This window comes from Castor canadensis, chromosome 12 (genome assembly GCF_047511655.1).
Source record: "Castor canadensis chromosome 12, mCasCan1.hap1v2, whole genome shotgun sequence".
NCBI classification, from domain to species: domain Eukaryota; kingdom Metazoa; phylum Chordata; class Mammalia; order Rodentia; family Castoridae; genus Castor; species Castor canadensis.
In genome coordinates this window covers 128,922,028-128,948,880 of record NC_133397.1, presented here as the reverse complement: position 1 = coordinate 128,948,880, position 26,853 = coordinate 128,922,028, and the positions used below count along the sequence as shown (strand labels likewise).

Genomic DNA, 26,853 nt, shown 5'->3' with positions numbered 1-26,853 from the left:
CCCTTTAAGGGTACATACACCCCTCAGTGACCTAATGTCCTTCCACCAAGTCCCACCTCTTAAAGGTTCTACCATTTCTCAGTATCTACAATGTCTTAAAGGTTCTACCATGTCTTGGTAGTGTCCCAGGCTGGCAACCAGGCCTTTAGCATATGGGCTGTTGGGAGACATTTAAAATCCAGACCCTAACAATGAGGGTCTACAATTATCTACAGATTGATTCTACAGTGAAAATAGAATGTAAATTACTCACTGAAGTTGAGGAAAGCAGAGGTTTTCTGGAGGTTTCATGAGGAAGAGGAAGTGGCAAGTGTTATCGAGAAGCACATGTAGGAAACTAAACAGAATGGGAATGTGTCATAGATTAGAAGATCAACCCTGGAGGTGTATGATAAAGCATTTTGAGTGTCAGTCCTGATGGGTGCTTTTCTCCAGCTCCCTTCAGTGGATTGGCTATGTGCATAGGGAATTAGCCAGCTGGTTTGTTGGAAAGTACAGCAAAATGAGAAGAGGGCAAGGGTGTTGGGACTGCTGCTAGGGGATGATTAGAACTGACTAGTGATTAGCTCCCTGTTGGAATGGAGACTTCCACTTCTGGAGGCTTATTTTTCTCCTCAGATTCTCAAGAAAGAGGTAACTTAGTTTTTCTTTCCCGAGCCAGTAGCTGATCAGACTTCCCACACAGTGCTTACTTTACCCAGTATGTTAAATGATGCCTGGGAATTCAAAGAATGCTTTCCTCACATAGTTTTATTCTGAGACAGAAATGTTAGCTGATGTGTGGATACAATACAATTTTGAAATTGCTAAGTTAATTCCATAGATTTTACTTCCTTTTTTTGGTTGTATAGGGCTTGAACTCAGAGCCTCATACTTGCTACACAAGTGCCCCATCACTTGGGCCACTCTGCCAACCCTGTAGGTTCTACTTTATTGTACCAAAAATATTCACAATAGAGGTCATGTGTTTGCCTCTCTGGTTCTTATCATTCAGTTCTTCATTTTGGCTTCTGTCCTCTCTTGTTGGCATGTTACCTAGACTCTAATTACTCTTTTCAACATTTGGGCTTGTCTTTCTTTTATTTTTGTGGTGCTACGGTTTTAACTCAGGGCCTACACCTTGAGCTATTCCACCAGCCCTTTTTTGTGATGGGTATTTTTGAGATAGGGTCTTGCAAACTATTTTCTCTGTAGGTTTTTTGTTTGTTTGTTTGTTTTTGGTGGTACTTGGGTTTGAAGTCAGGGTTTCAGGCTTGCTAGGCAGGTATTCTACCACTTGAGCCACTCTGTCAGCTGTTATGTAAAGATTAATGTTTGGGAACTATTTTAACAATCTACCTTGCACTATTATTATTTCTTCCTCTCCCCTTTTCCCTTCTCTCTCTCCCTCCCTCCTCCTCTTCCTTCTTCTTTTCTCTGTCTCTCTCTGTCTCTGTCTCTCTGTGTCTCTGTCTGTCTCTCTCCTTCCCTTCTCCCCACACCCCTCAATTGAGGTTGAACCACCATTTGAGCCACACTTCCAGCCCTTGAATTAATAAGCCTACTAATGATAGTAATTTCAATGATTCCCTTATTCTGAGATTATATCTTCCTTGAGAGAGGGGGTGGGTTGTGATAAAATGTTTCTTTCATAAGATGATGGTAAGTGTAGACAGTGATTTTTGTGTTTTCTTTTAAAAAATTTTGTTTTGGGGGAGTGATACTGGGATTTGAACTCAGGGCCTCACTGCTTGCTAAGCAGGTGCTCAACTGCTTGAGCCACTTTGCCCGTTCTTGTAGTAGTAGACTGCTATTCTAATTATCACATTATTTTTGTTGCACTAGGGATTGAACCCAAAGCTACTTGAGCTATGGTCACATCCCTTTTGTTTTTAATTTGTTTTTGAGATAGGGTCTCACTAACCTTGCCTGTGCCTCACCTTGAACTTGAGATCCACCTCCCTCTGCCTCCCAAGTATCTGGAATTGTAGGCATACACCATCGTGCCCAGCCAAAAGGAAAGTTCTGATCTGTCTATGTAAAATTTCAACATATGTATATTTTTATGATACTGGAGTTTGAACTTGGGCTCATGCAGGCACTCTACCACTTTGAGCCATCCAGTGTTTCCCCTCTACCCCCCATGGTGGGTATTTTTTGAGATAGGGTCTCACTTTTCCCCCCGGGCTGGCCTCAAACCATGATCTTCCTAATCTTTGTCTCCTGAGTAGTTGGGATTACTGGCATGAGCCACCAAATGCTCAGCCTCAGTATATTTCATTCAAATAAAAATATACCAGAAAAACAAGTATGATTCTGAAAAGGTTTTGTCTTATTTCCATCTCTTCTTAGCTAATTAAATTATGTAACTAAGATTAGCTAAGAAGAGATATGTGGTAATATATTTTTAAATTGTTACTGTAAACATACAATTTATTTTACATTAGCAGAAATCATTATTTCACCCCAGCCAGCCATTTTGAGGTCTAGATAAGAATTCTAATAGTCTCCCTTAAACTTACTTCATAGATACAACACTTGTAAGTAGATATTTATGGTGAGATTCATTCCAGTGCTCTTTAGACGTAAAAAAAAGAGGCATTCTCAAAATGAAATTCTTTAAAAGTGTGAAAGTATGTGTTCACTTAAAATAGGAATAGTATATTGAAATGAAAGCTAGTAACAGCTGCCTACCAGGCTACAGGCTAGTGTTTTAGGACAGGCTACGTAACCCATACTGTCCTGGAACTTGAGATCAACCTGCCTCAGCTTCCTAAGTGCTGGGATTGCTGGTGTTCGCTGAGATCACAATGTCAGTACCCTTTCTGTAGTTCAAAGTGGAACAGGCTGAGAAGACCAACTCTTCAGAGCTAATTTCTAGAAACTGTGGCATCATGACCTCATCATGTGTACTCTGCTTTGTCAAAGATGCAATTCACCTGAATGAAGAACTGAGATTAGTGGAGATAGTGACTGTTAGCCAGTGTGCACGAGTGATTTCTCCGACTACTAGGAAGAGTGACACATTTTGACATTTCCATAGTGTCTGTGCTACATCACATTTTTTGAATGTGTGCCTCAGTACGTAGCAGTATTGCTAGATACATGGAAATTTTTTTTTTTTTTTTGCATGATCCTGTAGTTAGAACTCAGGGCCTCATGCTTGCTAAGCAGGTGCTATACTACTTGAGCCATGCCTCTAGCCCTCTTTTTAATTTTTTGAGGAAACAAATGTTTTCCTCAAAACATTTTACATTTCCCACAGTGTTGGAGTAGGGGTCCACAGTTTCTCCACATCCTTACTACACGTTATTTGCCTTTTCCTTGTTGTGGGAGTGAGATGGCCATCCTAGTCGATGTAAAGTGGTTTTTACTGCAGTTTTGATTTGCATTTCCCTAATGACCACTGATGCTGAGCATGTTTTCATGTACTTTTTGGTCATTTATAGATCTTTGATAATTTCTATTCATATCCTTTGGCCATTTCTGAATTGGGTTGTTTCTTGTTAAGCTATAGGAATTCTTTTTTTTTAGGAAGGCAGCCACTTTTAATTTGTCATTTTAAAAAAATTATGTTTTTTCATGCTGTATAATAAAGATAATATAAGAGAACACAGTTATAAGCTTCTTTTTGCTTGCTTTCTCTGATAGTATAGCACAGTGTAGTCATTTTGCAATACTAGAATAAATTAAAAAAAAATTCTCTTCTATGCTTCTTTTCAAAAAGCGATGAATAACAACAGAAGATGGCATAAAAAAGCCGTTTTTCCTGCTCATTCTGTAGTATTGGAGCCAGTATTTTTACAATCACAGGCTACAATTTTCACTTTATCCACTTTAATAAGTTCTGTCACCTCTCTGAATTCAACATCATTCAATACAAAAGTCCACACATTATCGCAGAATCTGTACGTATTTAGAGAACCCCTGAAATTGACTCTGTTCCTGACCCTTTGAGCCAATGCTGAATGTATAGCCTTATCAAACTGAAGTAGAACTTGAAGGGCAAGTTGGGGGGTGATCTGTTGAGACTGTATGAGCTCATCTAGGCTCTCCTGAAGACTGTTTCCCAAAGTGGTATTTCTGTACAACTCATATGCCATGGCTTCGGAGGAAGAAATTGCTTTCTCTTCAGGCTTGCATTGATGTCCTAAAAATGCTTCTTGTGGGGACCAACACGCAGAAGAGGCATGGCTAGGAGCCCGACAGGAGGCACCCGCTGAGCCCAGGAATTCTTTATATATGCTGATTGTTCATCCTCTATCAGATATATGACTTGAAAATATTTTCTCCCATTCTGTGGATTGTCTGCTTATGCTCTTGGTGGTGTCATTTGATGCACAAAATTCTAAAACATTAAAGTCCATTAAAGTCTATTTTTTTCTTTGGTTGTCTGTGCTTTTGGTGTCATATTTAAGAAACATTACCAAATTCAAGGCCATGAAGGTTTCCTCTGTGTTTTCTTTTAACAGTTTGAGATAACACCTTGCTAGTCAGGGGGCAAGTGTGTCTCAGAGAAACCAGGGCTGCCATCACCACTTCACGATGGGGTAAACTTGGGAGCATATTGATATCTTACTTGAATAGGCGTGAAATCTCACTTAGAAAAATTAGGGAAACTTCTTAAAATAGTCATTTGTTGAATGAATTGGAGTAATTCTACCTGGTGATGAAAGGATTGTTATCTTATGTATAAATAAGTCATCCAGTTTTCCTAAAATGTAATTTCTTCTCATTTGAAAGTACTGACAAATATGTGTAACTAATCTTCCTTAAGAACTATATTTGAGGGTATCAAATCAAGCTTGTAATTTAAAATCTGCACCAACAAAAATTTCCAATACTGTTTATAAAAAATGTACTGTAAAGTTTTATCTGTGTCAACCCTGCTCTAACAAAATATAACAAAACATATATAGATATAACTAAATTGTCTCAACGTTTAACCATAATTATAAAGTAAGAATAGTATGAGGTTACTCCTTGGAGTTACTCCTATCGGTATACCAACAAGTAAGTGTTCCTTCAGCTTAGATTAGAGCCAGGAAGCCCATTTGTTTTCTAAATAATAAATACAGCTTAGTATTATTTACTTAACTAAGTGAACTGATTCAAAGAAACCAATCAGGAAATTTGGATCTTTAATTCAGTTACTTAGCTCTGTTACTACAAGTAGTTTATAGTCTTCAGTTTCCTCATCAGTAAGTAGTTGATCTTTGAAGTCCCTTGTAGCCACAAAGGCCTATGATTAGATTTCATATTTACTTTGCACTAACCAGGTAGATTTAAGAGTCTCATAAAGGGAAAGGCTAGAGTGAAAATGAAAATGAGCCTCATGGGGAAGAGACTCTTCAAAGGGATGCACAGCACTGTTCTAAAGAAATTCGTATCAAAAATAGGAAGACAGAAAGACTAGCTGTGTTCTTGACTCTGATTTCTGCTAATGGTGTTCTCTGGTCTCAGGGTGAAATGTCAGCTCCACTGGGGTTGATTATCTGTTTTCCTTTTCTGCAGTTTCTCCACAGGAATTGATTATCTGTTTTCCTTTTCTGCAGTGTGAAAATATATGGAAAATTCAGAAATAAGCAGTTCATAAGTGCAAAATTATGTGCCGTTCTGAGTAGCGTATTGAAACCTTGTGCTGTCCTGCTCTGTTCTGCCAGGGCAGAGATGTGCATCATCTCTGATACCTTTGTCCAGAGTATCCACACTGTATACACTATCCACCATCAGTCACTTAGTGGTTGTTTCAGTGATCAGTCATTGATGTGGATCCTTGAGCATTTGGAGAACTAGTTAACAAAGGGTTGGATTAAAAAAAAAGTTACTGATCAGGTAAAGTGAAAGTAGTGATGCTGGCAATTCTAATGCAGAGAGAAGTGTGAAGGGCTTTCTTTAGGAGAAAAGGCGAATTCTTCATGTGATAAGGAAAGGAAAATTGTACCCTGAGATTGAGAGACCACATTCACATTGCTTTTACCGTATATTTTATAATCACTCTGTTATTACTCACTGTGTCTAATTTACAAGTTAAACTGTATCATAGATATGTATGTATAAGGAAAAGGTTTGGTCCTATCCAAGGTTTCCAAGAATTTCAGCCAGGGCTAAAGACTATAGCATAAAGAAAAATAGATTTCCAGTAGCTAATCCCAAACCCTAGTCCCCACTTTAATCTTAATTAGGTATTCACATTTGAGATCCTTGGAAGCAGAGCAGTGCTGAATAAGAGGTTAATGTGAAACAGAAATCCAAGTGAGTAAGAACCCAAATTACGAAGAACTGTGAAGTGAGAGGGTCAGTTGAAAAGATGAACTGTCAATGTGGATGCTGTGGTATTGTTAGAAATTACAGAATTAAATAGTGAAGATGTTAGATGGTGTCACACAACGGATAGGTTCTGATGGTAAGCAAATTTATTGTCTATGAAACTTTGAATTGCTAAGGAGGCTTTTTGGAAGGACTGTAGAGAATAATTACCTGTAATTTAATTTTTTTTGTGCGTAAATACAACACTTAGATGTTGAATTTGCTAGAGGTCATAAAACCCATATGTGTATGAGATTGAAATGTACAAATCTGACGACTGAAAATTGTTAACTGTTACTACTGTATTTAACATTCTGGAGGCACTAGCAGTAAAATTATGGAGAAGTTGTGATTACTTGATTAAAAGTGTGCTTTTACTTGTGTCTTATGTCTAGTGCCAAGTTCAGCACTCATTCCTTTGTTGAGTTAAATAATGAGTAATAATAGCTACCAGTACCAAGTTTTTTGTTAAATGCTTTATTTATATTTCATTTAATCTTCTCAGTATAGAGTCGTGTAAGTGCTCTAGTTTTGCAAACGTGGAATGTGAGACTGAGAGGGCAAGTGCTTGTAAGTGATACTGGATGAGGTGGGCGATACAAAGAAGAATCAGAAATAGATCCTGTGAACTGGGCATGGGAGTGCATAGCTGTAATCCCACCACTCAGGAAGTGGAGGCAGGAGGATTGTCAATTTGAGCCTACCCTAGGCTACATGAGACCCTGTCTTTTAAATAAATAAACAAGCAAACAAAAATAACTCTTAAAATCTGAGTCAGCACTGTAGTGGATACAGCAAACATTAACATGGTGCTAAAGTGTAGTTACCAGAGTATGATGCTTAGTCCTGCATGCCATGTGCACTTTTAACCCACTGACGTGGGTTTTCTTTGGTACAGTGAAACTAACATTATTTCTTATTTTGGGATAAGAAAATCTGAATCACTTGCATCTTGAGATGTGCTCATGTGGTTATTAGAATTCCAGATTAAAACAAAAGGTCACTCTCATGTAATTCCACACTTTTCAAAAGGAAGAAGAAAATGGTTGATAAACTATAGCTTGCAGAAGAATAATTCCTAAGTAAACTCAGTGACCTTTTGAATAAGTGGAATCTGAACATGAAAGTATTGAAGGTGATAGATGGTGGGGAACCTCCATTGCTGAATGATGAAATTGAAGGAAAGCTCAAGCAGAATGCCTTTCTGAAATGAAAGCTACAGTTCTTTGTTGATAGAAGATTTTATCCCATGTGAAGAAAGCAAAGGACTAGTCAAAAGATTTCCTCCAGGTCATGCCAGAGGTGGGATTACTTGAATAACGAATCCAAGACAAATATGTAGCCTTAGCTTATACATATCTCCTCACTGCTTTCTTCAGGTGAAGTTTGTCAGTAACTGAATGTGCACAGTAATAAGGATGTTGATGGCTCCCTTCAGCTCACTCCACAAAGGTCAAGTGCAATGATTTCATTTCTAGGTTGTCAGTATACAGTTTGTATATGTATAGTTTATTAGAACATTTTTATTGTATGTGCTAGTTTAAAATAACCATGTATGTTTCACACTCTTGGTTTGTATTTGCCATTTTGTAATATGTTTTAATCATACATACAAATATTTTGATATTTTAAGTGCTTTAATTTTACAGATTTTTTTAAAAAGGAGTTACTGAGAATTCTCAAAACTTAAAAGTACTGGTATTGAAGTTGGCGTTACTATTACTAAGTGAGGTAATGTACTAAAACTGCAGTCTCAGTGCTAAATGAAATGCATACTTTCCTAGTAGAAACGTGCACATTCATTGCATAGACTTTTACATGTTGATATGTTTTACAACAAAAAAGAAAACAGGGACTTGAAAAGTTGCACTGCATAAATTATGCTTTAGATTTGAGTATTCAGAGAAGAGATCATTAATGAACTTGCTTACTTTAGAAGCACACAAAGAGCTTTAAAATGTTGTTACAACTGAATATAATTCATGCGAGGCTTTAGTTTTGTCTGTGTACTGGGGGGTACATTGTGACACTTACAAAAGCTCTTACTATATATTGCAGTTGAACTCACTCCCTCTACCATTCTTCTTTATCCCTCCTCCCCCCATTGTATTAGGCTTTTATCTGTGATCTGTTCTTTAGAAATTTGTGGCTTAAAAAAAAAAAAAGAAACCTTCAAGTATGGCTTATCAGAAAACCTCATCACTTGCTTTCTATGTATACATAGTGAGATTATTTCATAAATTAATTAGATGTTTTTCTTTCTATATTGTAATAGTGAGAAGAGTTTGTTTTTTTGTGTCTGAAGGATGTTATCACTAGTTAGTGACCCATATTTGTCAGTAGAATTGTGTAACAGACACAATTTCTGTATCCCATGTATTATAACCATTCAGCTGACAAGGATAGAATTTAGACAGTAACCTCTCATTTGGCAATGAGAAGTATTGGTTTAGTTGACTTTCCTCTTTGATCTTAACTGAGTTTAAGGGTAGTAGCAAAAAATAACTTTCTTCTCTCTATTCTTGTTTTTTTTTTTTTTTTTTTTTATATAGATCCTGCCTCCTGGAATGCTTTCCCCTCTATGTCCTAAGTGTTCATATCTTACCTGTCTTTTTTTTTTTTTGGTACTGCTGTTTGAACTTAGGGCCTTCACCTTGAGCCTCTCCACCACTCCTGTTTTTTTGAAGGGTTTTTGAGATAGGGTCTCATGAACTGTTTGCCCAGGCTGGCTTCAAACTGCAATCCTCCTGATCTCTGCCTCCTGAGTAGCTAGGATTGGGCTGGAGGCATGCCTCAAGTGGTAGAGTGCCTGCCTTAGCAAGCACAAGGTCCTGAGTTCAAACCCTACACCATCAAAAAAAAAAAAAAAAAAGCCTTCCCTGAGTAACTAGGATTACAGGTGTGAGCCACCAGTGCCTAGCCCGTACCTGTCTTTTAAGACCAAGTTGAAAATTTGTTTTCTCACAACTAATATTATACAGAGTGACAAAAGACTGAAAGCATTTTCTCTAAGAACAGGAATGAGATAAGGATGCCTACTTTTGCCACTTCTGTTTAACATACTATTGAGAATTCTAGCCAGAGCAGTTTGCCAGAAGAGAAAAAAAGGCACTCATTGGGTAAGAAGTAAAATTACCTTTTTTCTCATATGTAAGAAACCCTAAATATTCCACAAAAAAATTTTAGAACTAATAAATTCAACAAAGTAGCTGGCACAAAATCAATACTTATTGCATTTCTATACAATAACAATGAATAATCAAAAAAGAAAATTAAGAAAATAATCCCTCCTCCCCTTTTTTGGTGGCACTGGGACTTGAACTTAGGACCTGATGCTTGCTAGGCAGGCACTCTATTGCTTGAGTCGCTCTACCAGCCTTTTTTTGTGTTGGGTATTTTCAAGATAGGGTCTTATGAACTATTTGCCTGGGCCTGGCTTTGAATTGAGATCCTCTTGATCTCTGCCTCCTGAGTAGCTAGGATTATAGGTGTGAACTACTGGTGCCTGTCAATCCATTTATAATAGCATCAAAAAGAAGAAAATATTTTGGCATAAACTTCTCAAGTAAGGTGAAAAACTTATATACTGTAAGCTTCCAAATATTGCTGAAAGAAATTGAAGAAGACAAAAATAAATGGGAAGACATCATGTTCATGGATTGGGAGACTTTATGTTAAGATGTCAGTACTATCCAAGGTGAAACTTGGTGTAATTCCTGGCAGAATCCCAATGACATCTTTTTGTAGAAATAGATAAATCCATACTAAAGTTCATAGGGACTCTTGAGGACCCTAATAGACAAACCAATCTTGAAAAACAAAGAATAAGGGCTCTCACTTACTGATTCCTTTCCCTTCCCCTCCCTTTCTCTTTTCTCCTCCCTCTCCCTCTCTCTCTCTTTTATTTTATTTGTAGTGGAGTTTGAACTCAGGTCCTTGCCAAGCAAGCAAGTGCTTTACCACTAAATCTATGCCCCCAGCCCATACTTCCTGATTTCAAAACTTTAGTGTACTGTTGGCATAAAGACAATATAGACAGTGGCACAAGATAGAATGCCTAGAATAAATGCTTGCATATATGAGCAAATTACGCTTTTAAAAATAATAATTATTAGTGTGTGTGTGTGTTTGTGTGTGTGTGTGAGAGAGAGAGAGAGAGAGAGAGAGAGAGAGAGTGTGTGTGTGTGTGTGTGTATGTGATGCTGAGGAATTGAACCCAGGCCTTAGACATACTAGGCAAGTACTCTACCACTGAGCTACATTCCCAGAATGATCAAATGATTTTTGACAAGTATGCCCAAGACCATTCAGTGTGGAAAAGGACAGTCATTTCAGCAAATTATGCTGGGAAAATTGGATATCTACATGCAAAACTATGAAGTTGGATTCTTTAACATTGTTTACAAAACTCAAAACAAATAATTAAAGACATTAGACATGTAGACATTAGAGCTAAAAATGTCTTCATGGTGTTAAGATTTGGCAGTGTTATTTTTGATATGACACCAGAAGCACAGATGACAAAGAAATAAATTAGATTCATCAAAATTAAAAACTTTCATGCATAAAGGGACATTGTCAACATAATGAAAATGCAACTTGCAGAGTGACAGAGCATATTTGCAAATCATAGACCTGATAAGATGTTAATATCCAGAATACATAAAGAAATAAAATGTGGCAACCAATGAGCAATCCAATCTAAAAATGAACAAAGAGGGCTGGAGACATAGTTTATTGGTGTAGCACTTGCCTAACGTGCAAAGCCCTGGGCTTGATTCCCAGCACAGCAAATAAGTAAGTAAATAAATAAAATAAAATGGACAAAGTACTTTAATAGTCCAAGAAGATAGACAAGTGGCTAATAAACACTTGAAAATAAGTTCAGTGTCACTCATCATTAGGGAAAGGTAAATCAGAACTACAGTGAGGTATACCTTACGTCCCTTAGTATGGCCACTATCAAAACAACAAAATAACAAGTGTCATCAAGGTTGCAGTGAAAGTAAAAGCCTGTGCACTGTTGGTGGAATGAAAAATGGTGCAGCTGCTGTGAAAAACCATATGGCAGTTCCTCAAAACATAAACAAAAATTGCTGTGCAGCCCCACATTTCAAGTTCAGAATAGGCCCTGGAAGAGAGAGTTGTGCATCTTGTGTTTGTAGCAGCATTACTCACAGCTAGAATGTGGAAGCAACCCAAAGTCCATAGATCAGTGGACAAGCAAAATGTATACACACACAGTGAATATTTAGTCTTAATAAAGAAGGAAATTATGACATGTGCTATAAAACATGGATGAAACTTGAGGATATTAACTAAATGAAACCAGTCACAAAAAGATGTATTAGTGAGAAGAAATGGAGAGAGACCCAGGGGAGTACCCAAAGAGTCTCAGACCACAGTGCAAGTCTGACCTTGAAGGAAGGAGTGCGGAGGAAGGTTGGGTGCATATAGGTTACAGTGTGGTTCTAAGGAGAGTTTGCCAATGCTGTTGGGGATTCTTTGAGCCAGACTTACCAAATTGCACTTCCATGAGGTGCCTTGAGCAGTTAAATTCATAGAGACATAGTTTCCAGGACTGAAGGGAGGCAAGGCTGTTGCTTAAAAAAAAAAATAAATAGTGCAGTGTTCGGATCAAACCCAGGGTCTTGAGCATGCTAGGTAAGCACTGATCTACATCCCAGCCTGGGAGTTATTATCTAAGGACATAGAATTGTAACTTTATAAGACAAAGAGCTGTGTAGATGAATAATGGAGATGGTTACAAACTGTGGGTGTGCTCTAATATCTCCTAAAAATCGCTAAAACTGTACAATTTTGTTACATGTGTTTTCCTAATAAGTGTTGGGGAAGAAAATCTTTTTCTCAGAAATCTTAGGTTCAGTGGGTAAGGTCTGTGAATTAAGTGACAAAAGACATATTGACTGGAGAAAAGACATGCAGATTTTTTTTTGTGTATGTGTAAAAGATCTTTACCACTGTATACAAAGAAACAATGTATTTATTGTCATTTGATAATAACATAAGGGTGAGGAAAACTGTATACATAGTAAGGTCTCAACAAAAAACAGGAACATGTTTTAGGGTTGTATGTCCAACAAAAAACATTAAAAAAAAACTATAGTATTCTTAACAATGTCACTACACTCATCAATTCTAGTTGGAGACACTTTGTAGCAGAGTGATATTATCTGGTTTTAGCATGATCTGACCCAGTTGTTTTCTTGACTTTGTTTTTGAATGAATTTCTTCTGCATCATCTAACACAAGGTTCATGGACTCATCAAAACCAATAATACAGCCCTCTATCCGCATATTCACTTGCTCATAGAGCCACACCTGAATCTGAGATCTATTTTGCGAGTATCTGAAGATGAGGTTGATGGGCTGCACCATCACTTTCTGCACCTTTTGGCCCTGGCCTAGGTAGTACACCATGGTGGAATCCACATACAGATTTTTATTGATGTTAATATTTTTACTTGAAGCCTGGAGGCTTCAAAGAAAAGAAGCAGAAACCTAGGAAGATGATTAGACTTGGAGGTTTGTATGTGATTTTGAACAAAGAGCAGTAAATTGTGGAGAAGTGAGTAGATAAGGAAAGGAGGGGAGTGGTTGGGCTTCTAGGTGAGTTAAATTGTGAGGAGATGACTGGGAAGTATATGAAGGAACTAATGGAAGACAAAGGTCATTTCAGTAAGGTATGCTTTTGCAGATTCATCTTGGTACAGGGGCTCCATTTCTGGTGACACCAAGTCTGTAAGCTCAAACTGATGAAGTGAGCTAGGAAACACACTTCTGGGAATGGCCTGATGGATCAGCCAGGGTGGATTAGCTAGGTGGATGACACCCTCTGGGAAGGAACACATCTTTAGGGCTCCCAGTCTCTGTTATCTGCTTCTCTGGACACATTGTCTACATTTCTCAGATCAGCTTCTCTGCTGTGGAAATTGATGCCACCTTTACCACAGGAAACTCTGTTCTTAGCAGAGAGGTCTTCTTGGATCTGCTGCTTCTCAGTTGTCTTCAGCTCAAAATAAAAAAGTGATGTGTTTTGGGGTGGTATATTCTGATTCCCTGCATAAGGAAATCAGTAACATAGAGTTCCTTTAATTTAAAAATGAAGAAAGTTGGGGCATCTGTGGACTTAACCAACACAGTTAAAACATCACTGTTTTAAAGGTCTTTGTTTCCTTGTAGTCACATTTGGAATTATGTGCCTATTTAGTAATGATTTCTCCATTATAAAAGAGCAAATAGATCTGGGGTATAGATCAAGTTGTAGAGTGTTTGTAGAGACCCTGGATTCATTCACCAGTACCACCCAAATGAGAACAAAAATTTCAAAAAAAGAAAGAAAAAAACCCCCACCAACTAACTTTCATGTAGACAGGTTTAGTTTTTGAATTTTAGTTTTAGCTTATTTTTTATGGGTTAGGCATGAATATGTAGAATTCTAATCTGGACTTCTATTTTTTTTTTAACATAAACAATAAAACCCTGTCATAATGTGACAAGATCCAGGAATTTTACTTGCATAAAATTATGGTATAGCGTTATTGTTATATGATTAGTTTGTTGGAAAAATAACAAAAGTGAAGATGATGAAACTTAGTTGAGTCCAGCTGACTCTTCATGGAAGTGAGGAAGTTCCAGTGATCTGGCATTCTGTCAGTTCCTGTCCTACTCTCTGAAGGACTAGCTTGCTGCAAGTTTGGAGAACAAGAGAAGGGTAGAGGACTGAAAACAATTACATGTATTCACATTTGTATAACCTCTCCCTTGAGTCTTGGCTTTGTTTAGTAATTGTGTGTGTTAGCCTAATCAGAAGCATCATTTGAAAGTACCATTCTGATTTTCACAGACAAGGTTTTGTTCCTAGAGATTTATGTTAAATTTGTTTCATTTAAAGATACTTCAGCTGAATGAATTCGGGTTCTCTGAGAAGCAGCTGCCAAAATGAGACCAAATATGCGAGAAATACATTAGGAGGGAATACCTGTGAGAGGAGATGGAGAGGAGATGGGTGAGAGAGCCATCAAACTACAGTGCAAGTCTAAATGATTGGAAGGTGGAATAGAATGAGTTAGGCTGCAGTGTGGTTCTAAGGAGAATTTGGCCAGGCTCTGGGGGAGTCTGTGAGCCAAGTTCATTGTCAGAAATTCTCATTTCCCTGAGTCAGCTCCTTTATGCTCAAGTCACTGGCTGGGAGCCTCTGAGAGCTGATGTGCCAAGGTTCATTTTTTTTTTTTTTTGGCAGTAGTGTGGTTTGAACTCAGGGCCTTAGCAAGCTATCTGTCACTTGAGCTATGCCCCCAGTCCTTTTTTGCTTTAGTTGTTTTTCTGATAGGGTCCTGTGGTTTTTCCCAGGATTGACCTCAAACCATGATCCTCATTCCTGTAGCTCCTTGTAACTGGGACCACAGGCATGCTTCATCATGCCTGGGTTATTGGTTGAGAACAGGGGTCTTTTGTACTTTTCTGTCTGGTCTGACCTCAAACCATGATCCTCCAGATCTTTGTCTTCTGAGTAGCTGGAATTACTGGTGTGTACCACCATGCCTGGCCCAGGGTCATATCTTTACTATAACAGGACCACTCCTGTTAATTCCAGACATATGTATTCAGCTCCTACTCAACATATTCACCTGGTCATGTCTTAAGGAAATTTCAGATTACCCATTTAAAACAATCTTTTCTACCCTCCAACTTTTTGGATCTCCCATTCTACTTAAAACCAACTTCATCTTTCTAGTTCATGGGGTTCAAAATTGATGCCTTTCACAATCCATACTTAGAGCATCAGAAAATTTTATCTACACTGCCTTCATAATATATCCAAATTCTTCTCACTTTCCATGACTCTGCTGCTTAGTTAACCTCATCTCTGATCTGGATTATTCCAAAAGATCTTCCTTGCCACAAGTCAGTTTTGTAATCAATATAGAAATCAGTGATTTTTAAAAAAGCCTGTGTTAGGTCATGTCAGGCTTATATTTAGAATCCTCACTGCATTTCCATTTGTGGTGAACCATAAGGCATATATGATTGGCATTTTGACCCTCATATACCTGCATTTCAACATCAGCTACTTTTCCCTTCTGCTCATTTAGCTGAAGCTTGTCAGTTCAGCTTCTTGCTTTTCTTGGAATACATCAAGCATATTTGAGTCCAGCGTCTTAATCATTTTGACAGTTGAACTTGAGATTGCACTAGTTCAAAAGTAAGCAAAAGAACTAGATGTGTGGACAATTTATCCAAATAGGCAGAAAGTTAGAATAAAAGCACACAGGCATTTGTGGTGCAAATAGAGTTGGAGGATAAAAAATTGTCTTTTAATTGCTTCTCTCAGTGAAGTAGGAAGCAAAGTGGTTATTGATGGAGAGTGAGATGGATAGGACGTGGCATAAATTTAAAGTGAGAGAAGATAGTTGGCTAGGATAGTTGGATAGTGAACAGGCTTTGAGCTAAGTAGCATTAAAGATCTCTTAGTTTAATATAACCTGTCAGTATGATTCTCTGTCTCTTTTCTTCACCTTTCTTCAGCAACATGAGGAAGGGTTGGTGAAAAATCTGATATAAAATCTGTATTGAAGTTTGACAGTGGCAAGGACAGTGAGCATATTTATAAGGAGTGGTTATAATAATGGCTTACAGAATCCAAGACATGAGAGGATGGGGGATAATAATGACATGTCAGGGTCAATGTTGGGCCAGGGTTTCAAAGGGAGTGAATTGATAGTGAGGAGCTAGCCCTCTGAGAATGGGATTTGAATGATTGTGTGGGAGTGGGGGTGTTGTAACTACTGCTAAGGACAATGGAGATGACCATGGGAGTGAGTTGCTGAGGTAGAGGAGAAGTATAAATCTTAGAGAAATTCAGAAGTGGTGGTAGGTATCATTTGGATAGATTTTGAAGTGACTGCGAGCTTTAAAATTGAGTTAAAAATTTAAGTGAGTTTCTCATACATAACTTTTAATCTACTTAAAAAACATGAAAGTGATTAAGTTGATTTTAAAAAAAACAAAACAAATCACTGTACAACTCTCTTCAGTTTCCTTGGGGGAAGGTGTTGATTGACCTTGGATTGTATTTAATTTCTTAGTATCATGAGATGTAAACAGAAAGTTTCTGCAGCACAAAGGAGTTAAAAAGGGGGAAAAGTCACTTGTATCACATCTTTAAAAATGGTTTTGATCATAGTTTGGTATTCAGAAGTGCTAGAGCAACATTGGCAGAAAATCAGAGCCATAGAGTAAGCCCAAAGTAGGACAGCAAAGCCATTGTTCTGCTTTTTAGTGAAGTTCTTCTTTCAGTGTGGTGTACTTTGGTGCTTTAACAGAAGTACTTCATAGGGACTTCATTTGGATGCAAGACTGAATCAAAGTAATTATAAAAACAAGAATTGAATATTAAATAGTGGCTTCTGAAAGACCTATAGCATTTGTGTTATTTTAAATTATACTAAAGGTATTATTATATTGATAAAAGTAAAAAGATTGAATAAATACATCTTTTAGCACATATTACCATATGGTATAATGTTGGAGCAACATAATTCACTTGAGATAGGCTGCATAGTGTAGACATTTAAATTGATGCGGATGCCTGGTCTAACTTAGAATATCTTCCTCTTATTATTCTCAAGTATATGAGGTAAAATAACTTTATTTTACAAAACTAGAAAGGAATGCCTGAAGGAGAAGAAATAAGTGCTTTCTTGAGTTTAAATATGAGCTGATAAGATTTAACATAGCACACATGACCGATGGAGAGATTATTCACAGAAGCTGTGGTAAGAATGTGTTGGAAAGGAAGGGTGAATAGTTAAGGCAAGAGTAAGCAAGTTGGACTCAACTGATAGTCTGGAATAAGCAGTGCTAAGTAGAGAGAATCAAGAAGTGATGATAAATTGCCTGCATTGGTGACATTTTCTTTATTTCTAATCCATGAATGTTTTCAGAGTAACTATTTTTATATCTTTAGTTTGTCTCTGTCTTTTTCCCAACCTGTTCTATAGCCCAAAATATTTGCAAGGTCAGAGTGGGAAGGTATATGATTTTATGCTTAAAACTACTTGGAAACTGGAGGGTATTGCTTTTGAAAATCTGAGACTTTGATTGTTTTTTGTTTGCTTATTTTTGAGACAGGGTCTCACTATGTTGTGTAGGCTCAGCCTCCCAAATTAGCGAGGACTACAGGCACATACTACTGTGTAGCTAAGGCTTCATGATTTTATTTTAAGACCTTCTACTTTGTACTTAATATCATTCCTCTTGTATTTTTCCATTGGTATGACAGATACTTGAGAAAATCATTTTAAGGGAGCAAGGATTTATTTTGGCTCATGGTTTCAGTCTGCATTGTTTCTGGGCCTGTGGTGAGGCAGAGCATGATGGTAGAAGGGTATCGTAGAGCAGGGCTGCTCACCTCATGGTAGCCAGGAAGCAGAAGTAACAGGAAGGGGCCATGCCATGGTATACTCTTCAAAAGCCCTTCCTCCAACTAGGCCACACCTTTCACAGTTCTACCATCTCTGAATAGTCTATTTAGATTTTTTGAACCCATCAATGGATTAAAACATTGATTAGGTCTGAGCCCTCATAATCTGTCTTTGGAAACATACCCAGAGGTGTTCTTTACTAATCTCCTAGGCATTTCTTCATGTAATCAAGTTGACAAGATTAACCATCATACCTCCTTTCCAGCTGTCTTCTTTCTTGCTTCTGGAGTTGTTTTGATTATGAATGGAACGACTAAATAAAGACTGTATGACTCTTATCTGGAGTGTCTATGTGTTAGGCAGTTTTTAACTTTGAGATCTTGAATTTGTTCCTTTTACCAAAGCTCCTCAGTGACCATCAAGTTTTTGTTTTTGTTTTTTTTTTTCATGGTGCTGGAGTTTATTTAGGGCTTCATGCTTGCTAGATAGGTTCTCTACCACTTGAAACACTCCACCAGTCCTTTTTTGTGTTGAGTATTTTCAAGATAGGGTCTTGTGAACTATTGCCTGATCTGGTTTTGAGCCTCGATCCTCCTGATCTCTGGCTCCCAAGTAGCTAGGATTACCATTTGATAATCCCAGGGCAGCAATTGAGGGTGCTCTGCTACCATCAGCTTTTTTTTTTTTTTTTTTTTTTTAGCCTTATTTCTCCTCTGGTGAAAGAAGTACAACATTGTTTACAACAGTTATACATTTGGATACTTAAATGCATAATTAAATTAAGGCAATGAAATTGACTATTTATGAAGAGGTCTGAGACTACTACTTACTAATAAATGTGAATTACTAAACTTAACCAAATAATGATGTGTTGTTGTAGAAAGAAAATGAGATTTGGAGTGAAGACATTGGGTGAATTTCTTAATTTCAGAAACTTGGTTTTCACAAACAGTATATATACATGTGAGTAAATGTAAAAATGATAAAAAAAAAAAAAAAGCCAAGCCATTCTCACAGAAATGGCTAACAAAAATATGAGAAAATAATAATATAGTAAAACGTTAGTCAAATATACTTAACATAATTATTGAACTTCTTTTACTTTGTCTACTTAAACAGTTGTTAAGTACTATTTTTGAATATTTTAATCAACATTAACAATTAAGAATTATACCTACATATGCAATTTTTATTTGTCCATGAAAAATAAATTTAAAATCCTAAAGAGAATTGCATTAAAAGATTTTATAGCTTATAATTTAAACTTCAGTAACTGAAAGATGAAATTTGGCCATATTTTCCCAATAGTCTAGTTGAACTTTTATACTTTAAAAAAATTTTGAACAACGAAAAATACCTTTTGGGAAGCTAATACCTAGCTATAATATAGCACAGTGTTCTATCCAGTGGAATTACAGTATGGATGGCTTTGAGTCTTAGAGAAAATAGAAGTGACATACACTTTTTTTTTTTTTAAACAGTCTGACTTAGGTCTTAGATGCTAAATCTAATTAATGGCTTAATTGTTCTTTGGGAATCTTGAAAAAGCACAAAATAGATGTAAGGAAATGTGTAAATTTGGAGCAATATGTTCTTAATTTAACTTGGGAGATGATAAATAGAAAGCTAGAATTCTGTATAGGTACTAGAGATGGGGATGATAACAACAAAAACAAGAAAACACAGACTGTCGGTAGGGTAGGCCTTGATAAGAACAGATAAAGCTGCTGCCTGGGTGGCTCATGCCAGTAACCCTAGCAGAGATCAGGAGGGTCCTGCTTAGAAGCCAGCCCTTGCAAACCCTATCTGCAAAGGGCTGGTGGAGTGGCTCAGGTGCTGGGGTGCCTCCCTACCAAGAGTGAGGTTCACACCCTAGTACTGCCAAACAAAATACAACAACCAAAACCAAAACACAACCCCCTAAAAACAAAACAGATAAAGGATTGTGTAAAGTGTGTATGGGAAGTCCTTCAAAAAAAGTCACGCAGGATGAGCCATTGAGAGATGGAGAAAAGAGCTTAGAACTTCTGTTTATATATATATCATCTGAAAAAAATAGAAATTGACACTAATATTTAGAATATGAATTGACTGATACTGATGTCTTGGATCTGAAGAAATGGTGGATTGAATATAATACAACGGCCAGGTTGATGGTTTTCATTTTAAAGGTTGAGGAAAAATAGTTTTTTAACAAAGAAAAGAAATGCAATAGCTGTATAATCATATGAGCTAAAAGGAGGCCTGTTTTCCAAGACCTTGTTGGCATTGTTTGAAATAATCTGTTTCTGTCAGTAATGAAGCTTACCCTGAGTGAAAAGATCTCCCTTAAAATTAGGAGTTTGAAAAGCCTTAATTTTTTTTCTCTGCTAACTTGTCTTGTAAGGTAGTCCTCCATGCTATGATGAGACTGGAATCTGAAATCACCCCAGAAACCCTGACCCCTGGTGCCAGGAGAGTGCCACATGCCACCAGGGTGGGGGTGGGCACAGCTCTACCTACATGTGCATATTTCCTGGCTTTTGGTCCACCCCTCCTATAGATTATAACACTGTTGTGGGGAAGGCAGAGACAGATTGGGAATGGCTGTCTCCTTAGTTACAACCAAACCATAAATAAGCTTAGTTTTCTGTTTTATATATTTTTATGATTTTCTCTTATGGGTGTGGGTGAGTAGTTGAACCCAGTCAGGTCCCTAAGATTCAGGCCTTTGCAAGGGGCTGTGTTAATACTATGATATTAGAAATAGTATTATTATTTTACCGTCATGATTAGCAAGAGTTAAAAAAGAATCCAGATCACAACCTCTGTAATTTTTCAGTGACACTTAAAGTCATATGGTAATCAGTCAAGACTACCAAATTTCACTAAATTTATTGATAAATGTTTGGAAGCCTGACTCCCTTAATAGAACCCCAGCAGCTCAGCAACTAAGAGAAAGGATGGACAAACTGGATTACATAAAATTAAAAAGCTCTGAACAACAAAAGAAATGGTCTCTAAACTGAAGAGACCACCCACAGAGTGGGAGAAAATATTTGCCAGCTATATATCAGACAGAGGACTGATAACCAGAATATACAGGGAACTCAAAAAAACTAAACTTTCCCAAAATCAATGAACCGATAAAGAAATGGACAACTGAACTAAACAGAACTTTTTCAAAAGAAGAAATTCACATGGCCAAAAAACACATGAAAAAATGCTCACCATCTCTGGCCATAAAGGAAATGCAAATCAAAACCACACTAAGATTCCACCTCACACCTGTTAGAATAGCTATCATCAAAAACACCAACAACAGGTGTTGGCGAGGATGTGGGGAAAAAGGAACCTTTGTACATGCTGGTGGAAATGCAAGCTAGTGCAATCACTCTGGAAAACAATATGGAGGTTTCTTAAAAAACTAAACATAGATCTGCCATATGATCCAGCAGTCCCACTCCTAGGGATATACCCAAAGGAATGCGACACAGGTTACTCCAGAGGCACCTGCACACCCATGTTTATTACAGTGCTATTCATAATAGCCAAGTTATGGAAACAGCCAAGATGCCCCACTACTGATGAATGGATTAAGAAAATGTGGTGTTTACACACAATGGAATTTTACTCAGCCATGAAGAAGAATGAAATCTTATTATTTGCAAGTAAATGGATGGAACTGGAGAACATTATCCTGAGTGAGGTTAGCCAGGCTCAGAAGACCAAAAATCGTGTGTTCTTCCTCATATGCAGACTTTAGTTCTGGGGCAAATGCAGTAATGTTGTTATACTTGGATCACACACTAAGGGGAGATCATATACAGGAGGAATGGGGATAGGTAGGAAACCCGTAACTTGAAAGTGTTTGATGTCCCCTCTGCAGAGGAGCTAATACAGTAACCTTAAAATGACAGAGGTCAATATGGGAAGGAGACCAGGAAGTAGTGAAGAGGTCAGGTAGAGATGAATCAGTTTGGGTTGTAATACACTTGTACATGGAAGCAATGCTAGGAGTCTCTCTGTATAGCTATCTTATCTCAACTAGCAAAACTACTTTGTCTTTCTTATTATTGCTTATGTCTTCTCTTCAACAAAATTGGAGAAAAGGACAGAACAGGTTCTGCCTGGAAGTGAAGGGGGTGGGGGGGGAGAGGGAGGGGACCGCGGGCAGTGGGGAGAAATGGCCCAAACAATGAATGTGTGAACATATGAATAAATTAATAAAGAAAAAAAGTGTTTGGAAGCCCCCTCTAAATTTTGTGATAAAATGTAGATTATATGTAATTTGCCATTTTAAGTGTACAGTTCAGTGTCATCGAGTACATTCACCTCTTAGAACTTCTTTCATCTTTCCAAATCAAAAATACTGATTTTCAGTGAGATTCCTCGTGGCTAGAATCTGAGGTCCATACTGCTCGCTGCTGTACTGAAAATCTGGGAGGTAGAATTTGTTGAAAGGAAACAGGTTTACTCAAGGCCTGCTTGAAGAGGGTGGGGGAACCTCTTGTCTCAAATCTCTGCCTTTGAGGACTTGTATGGTACAGTGGGTGGTCAGTGCCGTGGTTGGTCAGTGCCTGGTCTCTTCCGAGCATCCTGTCTTCTGGAATGAGCACAAGAGAGCAGTACAAGAATATCATGTGAGAGATTGGGAGAGGAGGCAAAAACCAAAGTCCCAACTCTCCTCCTCCAAAGTAACTAACTTTAATATGCTTGATGTTTTGGACATTTTTCTGTACTTTCACATTTATAGTATAAATATGGTTTCTGCCTGCACTGTTATATACCCATTAAGCAGTAATTCCCTATTCCCTCCTCTCTCCAACCCCATAATTATCATTCTACCTTTTTTTTTCTGTGACTTTGACTACTTAGAATCCATGGAAGTGTCATCAGCATTTGCCCTTTTGTTATTGGCTTATTTGCTTAGATACAGTATCCTCAAAGTTTATCCATGTTATGTAGAATGTGTTAGGATTTCCTTCCTTTTTTAAAGGTCAAATAATACTCCACTATGTATATATAATACTTTTTTTTCAATTTTGTATGCCACATTTTGTTTATCCATTCATGTATTGGTGGATAAGTGGGTTGTTCAGGCTTTTTGGTTATTGTGAATAATACATGCCATGAACATTTGAAGCCTCTCTTCAAATTTCAAACTTAATGGTGAAAGATAGCTCTTTAAACCAAAACTCTTGAGACCAAGGGATCTCTGAAACAAAAGACTTTTTTCAGCCGTTACAGATACTAGTCAGAAAAAGGACTAGGTTCTGGGACAAGTTTCTGTAATTATCCAGCAGCAAGGCTAAACAGCAGCTGAAAAAAATCTGCTGGACCTAGAGCTATGAGTATTTTTATAACAAAGTCTGGGGAAAGAAAGCATAAGTTGTTTGCATTGATCCTACATGAGCTATAGCTAAAACAGGACAAGATGACACAGAGGGAAAGGAAAGTTTTAGGGTGGCAGAGCCGGCCACAGGAGACGTAATCATTGCTTCTTGGATTGGTTGGGGTGGAAAGCATGGAAAGTTATGTGTGAGCAGAGCTGGGTCCTGTGATAGGATTTAAGTCCAGGTTTCAACATGCATCAGGTGCATCAGGAATGTGAAGGTCTTGTTGATTTCACTGGCTGTAGTTAACTGATTCTTTTCCCTTCTCTCTTCCCCTCTCTATCCTTTGGCCTTTGTAATTAAATTTTAGGTAGCTCAGAATTTTTTCATGAGGTACTTGCTAAAAGGAAAAACTGTACCTTCTGATAACAGTTTTTTCCCCCAAGTGCTGGTGATTGAACATGGCTGGGGCTTTATGCATGCTAGGCAAACACTCACCACTCAGCTGCATCCCCAGCCTGACAAATGTGTATTTCCCCGTGCCCCAAATAACAGAGTTGTCCAGTTCTGTGGATACAAACTGCAGTTGTCTTACAGTTCAGTTAACTACTTGGGGTTACTGCAGACCTCATAGGTTTAAGGGCTCAATCCCACAAAACTGCCTCTCTTTCAGATGATGTTCTAAGTCCTGGGCCTCAGCACTTCTGAATGTCTGACTACAAATCTGGTATTCCCTGTAGGACATTTTCCTAAGTTAAATAAGCTAGATACCAAAAGACAAATACTACATCATCTCATTTGTGGAATGTGAAAAAAAGCTGAACTCATAGAAATAGAAAGTGGGGAAGATGCTGGTCGAAGGGTACAAACTTTCATTTCTAAGATGAATGAGTTCTGGGGATCAAGTAGATGATATAGTTAATATAGTGACTATAGTTAATAATAATATATTTGTATCCATGAAGTGTTTTAAGTGTTTTCACCATTAAAAACAGATATGTAGGTGATGGATATGGTTATTTATGTGATACAGTGTGATATTTCCATAAATATTATTTAATGTGCAATGGTCAGGTCACTGTAATTCTTTCAACATCTTGAGTGATTTATTGATTTATAAAGAGCTATTACCAAAGAATTAAATAATTTAAATATCTCATAAAATAAATTAAAAAAATTAAAAAATATTAGGGGATGACAGGTCAAAGTAATTGATATGTCCATTTCCTCAGACTTGTTTTTGGTGTTACGAACATTCAAAATCCTCTCAACCAGCTCTTTGTAATACTCAGTTTTTGTAAAGTGCCATAGAACATAAGAAATTGTTTCCCTGTGCCATAAGTCATCCTCTCTGTATCCTTCTCCCCCACCATATCCTTCTCAGGCTATGGTAACCATTATTCTGTTATTACTTCTATGAGATAAGCTTTTAACCTTCCACATATAAGGAAGAGCATACTACTTATTTTTCTGTGCCTGGAAAAAAAAAGTGAAAAATCTGTTTCACTAATAATGCCCTCCAGTTCCACCCATGTTGCTGCAAAAGACAAAATTTCATTCTTTTTATAGTTGAAAAATGTTCCATGGTATATATGTGCCATATATGTCAGTGGACACCTGGGTTGGTTCTGTATCTTGGCCATAGTAGTGAGTGCTACAGTAGACATGTGAGTACAGGTGTTTCTTTGACTTCATTTCCTTTGAATATATAGCCAGTATTATTGCTGGATCATATTATATATCTATATATCTTTTTGAGAGACCTCAATACTGTATGTCAGTTCCCCTTTCTCTTGATATTTGCCAGACTTGTTGGGTTTCTCTTTTGTCATTTTGGTAATCAGATTTCTGTGAGATGATATTACATTGTAATTTTGATTTGTATTCCTTGAATGATTTGGTGATGTTGAGTGTTTCTTCATACATTTATTGTCCCTTTGTTTATCTTCTTTTGAGGAATGTCTACCCAAATCATTTGCTTATTTTAAAATTAGATTATTTGTTTTTTCTTTTGCTGCTGAGTTGTTTGGGTTCCTCATGTTCTGTAGGTTGTCTCTTCATTCTGGTGACCACATATCCTTTGTTGTGCAGACGATTTTAGTTTGATGTAATCCTTTTTACCAACTTTTGCTTTTGTCTCATTTTTTTGAGGGATATATCCAAAAGTATTTGTGTAGAACAATGCCCTGAAGTGTTTCCTTGATATATACTTTTGGTAATTTCATAGTTTTGAGTCTTACATTTAAGTATTTTAATTTGATTTTTTTGTATATGGTTAGACATAGGGTTCTAGGTTCTTTTCTTCTGTATATGCATGACCAGTTTTCTCAGCATCATTGTTGGGAGACCTTCCTTTCTTCAATGTGTGCCTCTGTTGTCTTTGTCAACAATAAGTTCACTGTATGTACATAGATGTGATTCTGGGCTCTCTGTTAAATTCCATAGGTCTATGTATCTTTAGTCAGTACCATGCTTTTTTGGTTACTGTAGCTGCTGTGTAGTATGTTTTAAAGCTAGGTATTCTTTTTTTTTTCTTTTAAATATCGTTTTTATATTTACTCAGATGTATATACATTGTTTGTAATCTAGTGTTTCCAGCTTTGTTCTTTTTGCTTAGTACTGTTTTGGTTATTCAGTGTCTTTAGTGGTCTATGCAAATTGTAGAAGTATCTTTGACCTTAAAGAATGTCACTGGTAAAAGAAGTAAAAACAAAACAAAACAAACAAACAAAAAAAAAGAATGTCACTGGTATTTTGATAGGAATTTCATTGAATCTGTAGATTGCTTTGAGTAGTATATTAATTTTTCCAATCCATGAACATTGGATGTTTTTCCATTTTTTTCGGGGGGGGGGTGTGTCCTCCTCAATTTCTTTAATCATTATTTTGTAATTTTCATTGTAAAGGTCATTCACTTCCTTGGTTAAATTTATTGCTGGGTATTCTATTTTTTTGTTGTAACTGTTGTGAATGGGATTGCTTTTTTAGCTATTTTTTTTATTAGTGCATAAAAGATCCTAAATTTTATATGTTGGTTTTGTATCCTACAACCTTACTGAATATGTTTATCATTTGTAAGATTTTTTTTTGGTGGAGTCTGTCTATCTGTCATCTATCTATCTGTCATCTGTCTGTCTCATCATGGCATCTATAAGTGGATAATTTGACCTCCTTTTCTATTTGAATGCCCTTTATTTCTTTCTCCATCTTATTGTTATGGCTGGGACTTCCAGTATTAAGCTCAAGAAGTGTGGTTAAAAGTACTCATTCCTGTCTTGTCTCTAATCTCAGAGGAAAAAATTTTAGCTTTTTGTCACTCCATATGCTGTTACATATGGTCTGGCAATTTATAGCCTTTACTGAGTTTTGAGGTACACTCCTTCTTTACCTAATTTTGGAGGGTTGTTATTTTTACCATGAAGTGATGTTGAATTTTATTGAATGCTTTCTCTGTGTCTCTGGAGATGATCATGTGGTATTGTCCTTCATTCTATGATATGATATGATGTCTTAAATTTGTTGATTTGCATATGTTGGCTCATCCTTGTATCTCTGGCATACATTCCACTTAATTATGGTATATAATTGTTTTGATGTACTATGGGATTTGACTTGCTAGTATTTTGTTGGTAATTTTTGCATCTGTGTTCACAACATATTTGTCTATAGCTTTTTTTTTTTTTTTTGTGGTGCTGGGGTTTGAGCTCAGGGCCTCATGCTTTCTAGGCACGCACTCTTACTGCTTGAGCCACTCTGCCAGCCCTACAGTTATATTCTCTGTGTGTAGCCTTGTCTAGTTTTGG

At 37.2% G+C, this 26,853-nt stretch overlaps 2 protein-coding genes and 1 pseudogene across 5 annotated transcripts in view; 1 reads left to right on the top strand and 2 right to left on the bottom strand.

Annotated features, from left to right (window-relative positions):
• Fnbp1l (formin binding protein 1 like) overlaps window positions 1–26,853 on the top strand; it is a 95,537-nt gene that overhangs the window by 12,384 nt on the left and 56,300 nt on the right. The gene's annotated exons all lie outside the window — the stretch shown is intronic.
• Window positions 3,513–4,136, bottom strand: LOC109691678 (transcription initiation factor IIA subunit 2 pseudogene; annotated as a pseudogene).
• LOC109691679 (small nuclear ribonucleoprotein E-like) lies at window positions 12,430–12,714 on the bottom strand. Its single transcript, XM_074050962.1, has one exon. The coding sequence runs from the start codon at window positions 12,685–12,687 to the stop codon at window positions 12,448–12,450; it is 240 nt and encodes a 79-aa protein (XP_073907063.1). The 5' UTR covers window positions 12,688–12,714; the 3' UTR covers window positions 12,430–12,447.

Bases quoted from the DNA above. Each gene is read 5' to 3' on its own strand.
- LOC109691679 (XM_074050962.1), bottom strand. From the start codon at position 12,687: ATGGTGCAGCCCATCAACCTCATCTTCAGATACTCGCAAAATAGATCT.